Source organism: Chrysochloris asiatica, unplaced genomic scaffold, assembly GCF_000296735.1.
Source record: "Chrysochloris asiatica unplaced genomic scaffold, ChrAsi1.0 scaffold00118, whole genome shotgun sequence".
Taxonomy (NCBI): domain Eukaryota; kingdom Metazoa; phylum Chordata; class Mammalia; order Afrosoricida; family Chrysochloridae; genus Chrysochloris; species Chrysochloris asiatica.
This window is the reverse complement of record NW_006408636.1, coordinates 7,294,835-7,300,013: the sequence shown is the minus strand read 5'-3', so window position 1 is coordinate 7,300,013 and position 5,179 is coordinate 7,294,835. Positions and strand designations below refer to the sequence as shown.

At 36.9% G+C, this 5,179-nt stretch overlaps 1 protein-coding gene across 1 annotated transcript in view; it reads right to left on the bottom strand.

Annotated features, from left to right (window-relative positions):
• Positions 1 to 5,179, bottom strand: part of KIF4A (kinesin family member 4A) — a 236,359-nt gene that overhangs the window by 32,248 nt on the left and 198,932 nt on the right. Inside the window, 2 exon segments of the mRNA XM_006878266.1 lie at positions 231 to 401; positions 1,903 to 2,032. Coding sequence (XP_006878328.1) covers positions 231 to 401; positions 1,903 to 2,032 — 301 coding nt within the window.

The window sequence follows — 5,179 nt, the reverse complement described above, 5'->3', positions numbered from 1 at the left end:
GAGATGGATTGGCCAAGTGGCAGCATTGATGGACTCAAGCGTGGCAACAGTAGTGAGGTTGGCCCAGGATCGGGCAGTGTTTCGTTCTGTTGTGCATAAATTCGCTATGAGTCAACTCGATGGCACCTAACAACAACATCTCCCACTCCATTTAAAAAAATAAAACTAAACAACAACAACAAACAACCAGTTCTTCTCTCAGCATAGTTTCTTGGTTCGTCAAAGTTTACCTTTTCTTGGTGCTGTTGCTCAACTTTGACCAGCTCAGCTTGTAACTCTGTTTCCATCTCAGCAAAGTTATTTCGCTCCTCAAACAGCATCTTCTGCATATCAGCACAGCTGGCCTTGCTCTGTTTCAGGCTGCTTTCAAGTTTGCTGACCTGTATTTTGGAGGAGACCAGCTGGGGGAGACAGGGATTGGCGGGGCAGGACATTAAAAGAAGTTCACTTTATCTAGAGAATAGCCACTTTTTTTTCTATTCATTAGGCAGGAAAATATCAACTTTTAAAAAATAGACTGATAAAAATTCTTCCATGTCCAAGTCCATTCTTATATTTTCATGTTAAATTGATTCTAATATTAAATAGCAACATGATTCTGCTGAGATATCTTAGCACTATGATGTTTCTGGGTGGTACAAACAATTAACATACTCGCTGCTAACTGAAAGGTTGAAGTTTGATACCACCCAGGGTTGACTCAGAAGAAAAGCCTGGCAAGCTACATCTGAAAAATCAGCCATTGAGAAACCCATGGAACACAGTTCTACCATAAATTAAAGTCGATTCCACTGCTACTGGTATTTAGAGGTAACTGCTAAATTCATTTAATCTCTTGCTTTGCCTCAAGGAAAGAATAGATCTAACATAAACAGTATCTGACAGCTTCAAAGTCTGTTATTTAAGAAGTTCTTCCTTGATTTTAAAGAGAAACTTTCAGGGCGCACACCCTTATGACTGTCTCAATGTCTGTGTTTGTTCATGTGTCAACTCGTAGACATGTTAGCTGAGACTGCAGAGGTAATTCTTCAGGCTAGATTTATATCCTATGCTGGCCTAGTTTTACATTCACTACTAGGTTAAATGATAAACATCATAAATACCACTGTTGACAAAACTAATCAGAATTTCCTTTGGAGGGCCAATCTGCTAACCTAACACAAAAATATATAAACTTTCAGGTTCAGAGTATACATGCTTGTTTCAAGTGAAAATGCCTAGATCATTAGAGGTGATCAATATTAATTCTTCTTGTGGTAACATAACAATATTATTTTAAGGTTAGTGGAGATGGGTTTTCCTTAAAATAAACCTAGTACGTCTTCTATTTTCTTAGTGGTCTTAAAATTTTTAATATCTCTCTCTCATAGGTGTTTGAAAAAGTATACAAAAATCTGCTTAATGAGTAGTGGATTTCTTTTTGGGGTGCTGAAAACATTTTGGAACTATATAGAGATGATGGTGCAGTATATATATATTTAGATGCAAATATACTAAATGTTGCTGAACTGTTCACTTTAAAATGGTTAATTTTATGTTATAAAAATTTCACCTCAATAAAAAAAGAAAAGAAAATGTATTACTATAGCTTATGTTTAACCTATAGCCCACTATGACATCCTAATCTTATAATAATAACTGCTAACATTTATTAAGTACTTGCTATATGATATGCCAGGCACAACAGGTTATCAATTTGCAAGTCATATGCTGTTTTTCTAAGTGACTATCTTGTATTTGCTCCCACCAGCCTTTATCCATGAAACTATTTCTTTAATGTGAGTGCACTGTGGTTTCTACCATGAAAAGTAGCAATAATACTACAAAATTAGGATAGACGAATATCCTATTTCAACCTACCCACTCAGACCCCTATATGCTGGTAGAAAGAGTAATGTTTACCTCTCCAGTTAAATATTTCAGGGCACACTTGGCTTCCATAATGGTAGTAATACTCTCCCAGCGGTGTTTTGGCCTGTCTTCACTTTCTGCATCGAGAAGCTTCTGCTGTAGGTCAGCAATTTGAGCGCTCCTTCAGGGGAAAAAACAGTGAGCCTTATTGTTAGTAGCCTCAAGACCAAGAAGAGGTGAAGAGGTCTGAGAAGAAAATTTAAATAAACTATTTTATTGATGAAGGTATCAGTTAAATATCTTTTTAAAAACAGTTTTTATTGTGGTTTGAGTTTACATGGGAGAACATAGGTTTTACACAATTGTTTCACTGCACTGATTACTCCTCCATGCATCATTGTTCAACAGTATTTGCTTCTATTCCCTCTGTTTTCTTGTTTTTTAGGGGGTGGTGGTGGTGGTGGGGCATACACAAAAACACTCAGGAATATATAATAATTTAAACAACCAAAGGACACATTCTGAAAGTCTGTCTTCCTGGCCGCCAGCAGTCAGTCTTTCTCTTAACATGAGTCAAGAGTCCTCATCTGCTCTCTTTCCATATCCTCATCTCTGCCTCCATCTCCGGTGTCTCTGCTTCTCTGATTATCAGTTAAATATCTTTTAAACAGTTGTCTTGCAAGATTTTATACAGTATCTCAAATTTTGTGACAAGGGACTCCAAGATACTATCCAAATGTTTTGTTTGTTTGTTTGTTTTTCAATCAAATACTGGTTGAAATAAATAAGTAGCATAGTGGGACTTAGAAAGATTTGTTAGATTAAGACTTTTGTTACAGTGGATTGCTATAATGTAACTTTGTCTTGAGACCATATAAACTCGACTATGATTTGGTGGACCAAACCATGCAACGATAAAAACTGAGTTAGAGACCTGAAAGAAACAGCTCAAAAGAACAAACAGGTAGATGCATTCTGTAAGAATCAAATATCAAATTGATACCTATGGTTGGCGTACGACAGTATATCTTGAAGTGCTTGCCACAAAACCAAGAAATCTTTAAGAAAACTAGATACCCTGACCCTAGTGATAACTTCAAGGTACCTTTGGTCAAATATGCCCTGAATTTAAGATCACTTTAGTTTCATTAATAGCTTCGTTCTCAAATTTCCGCAGTGTCTACTGAGAGAGAAAACACTAGCATGTGTTTAACTTGTAATGCTATGTTAGGTATTACAGGTAGTCCCCAACTTAGGGCATATTAGAGTTACACTAAAACATATTTATGACTCTTTTAAATCTTTTTGTATATCTTCAATTTTGCAGTGCATAATTTGCTGATATTATCATCCTCAAATGTTCAAAGATAGGATTTATAAAGATACTGATAATAAAAGGCAATAATAATGAAAACTAAAAAAAGAGTGAGGCATTCAACTTATGTTAGAAAAAACTTATGATGAAGTCACTGGAACAGATTACCTGTATAAGGAATATGGGCACAAAAATAGTCTAAGAGTGGCTCTCAAAGTATCGGATCTCAGGATTCCTCTACACTCTTAAAATTTTCTAAGGCACTCTAAGGAATTGTGTTCACATATCTATAGATATTTGCAGTATTAGAAACTGAAACACAAAGACATTTAAAATATTTATTTACTTAAAACAACAATAAATCCTTATATGTTGATATAAATTTTTATGAAAAATATCATTTTCAAACAAAAATTTAATGAGAACAGAGTGGAATTGTTTTTATATTTTTGCAAATCTTTGTAATATCTGGCTTTAATAGAAGACAGCTAGATTCTCATACCTCCCTCTGAATTCCATCTTTTGGGACATGTATTGCTTAACATATAATGACAATCTGGTCTCATATAGATATGTAGTTAGAAAAGGAAGGAGTATTTTCATAGGCTTTTCAGATACTTGTAATATTCTACTTTGAGACTATACCAAGACTCAACAAGTGGTAGTTTTTTAAAAGTCAGTTACGAGGGCGGGGCTTGATGGCGGCTAGAGTGGAGGTGCAGTGAAGTTCGCTGTCAGTAATACCACAGAATACCAGGCAAAGCAGATCCAGGGCAGAGCTCCCAAACTCGGAACCACAGAGATAGGAATATTTAAAAAATTTGAAGACTTATAGCTTGTGGAAATTGGAGCTGAAGTAAAAAATCGTATACTTTTGAATCTGCCGGGGCGGGCTTGGAGGCGTGGAAACACCACGGAAAAATGCCACGGGAACCTTGGGACAAAGGTGGACAATATACTTTGTCAGTTTTGCTTTGTTCTAATTTTCTTTTGTGTCTTTTTTTTTTTTTTTTTTGGTATCTGGTCATTGGCACACCCACTGTTTGGCCACCATCATTCTGGTGCCTAGAGGGGGAGACTGAGCGTGTGGTCACTCCCCACCCTCACCACTGGTGGGTTCTTCTGCCACGCATGCGCACAGATACTCAGCCCAAGAGCAGACCCTGAACTTTTCTTATTTGTTCTGTTTTTGAACACAGGAAAGAGCAGGAGAGGGCTGTAGGGAGGGAAAAAGAGTTTAAAATTAAAACAGGCTGAAGGTTGGATTAGAGCCTGAGGTGTAGCATAACAACCAACACTGACATCTTGGAATCTCTTGGGAAGCTTTGAAAGCAGGAAGCTGAAGAGAGGACATTAAAGTCATACTCACATCAGGCTACAGATTTTTTTTTTCCTTTCTTTTTCTTCTCTCCCCCCTCTCCCTTTTCTGTGATTAGAGTATTCAGTCTAGTCTTTGTTATTGCTGTCTTTTAGTCTTTCTCCCATTTTTTCCCCGCTGATGTTGTTTTGCTGTTATATGCCCACCCTTCTGCCTTTTGAGGACTCTTTGTCTCCCTATACTACACAAGAAGAGCCAGCAACTGCTGCCATATAGTCAAGCTACAATCACACTCTATAAAACACCAAAACCCAGGCAAGAACCAATAACAGCTGCCATATACCAGGGAAACAGTCAACACTTGTGAAAGTTACGCTGAGTTAAGTAATAAGAAGAGTGAAAAGGGAAGCCCACATCCTGATCACATCTTCCTGGAAGCAATCAGAAAGCATAAAGAATACCAAAGCACATATTCAATTAAGTATTAAGGCCACAGATAAACATTAAACATGTCCAAGAAGCAAAAGCAGATGACTATATAAGCACATGTCCAGAAACAAGACAAAATGTCTGAGACAAATGACCTAAAAGTATACCTGGACTCCATTCTGGAAGGAGGGCAGGCCTTGGAAATGCCTGAGAAAGAATTCAGAAAAATGATTATAAAATGTTTCAAAACACTTTAAAATGGAGTT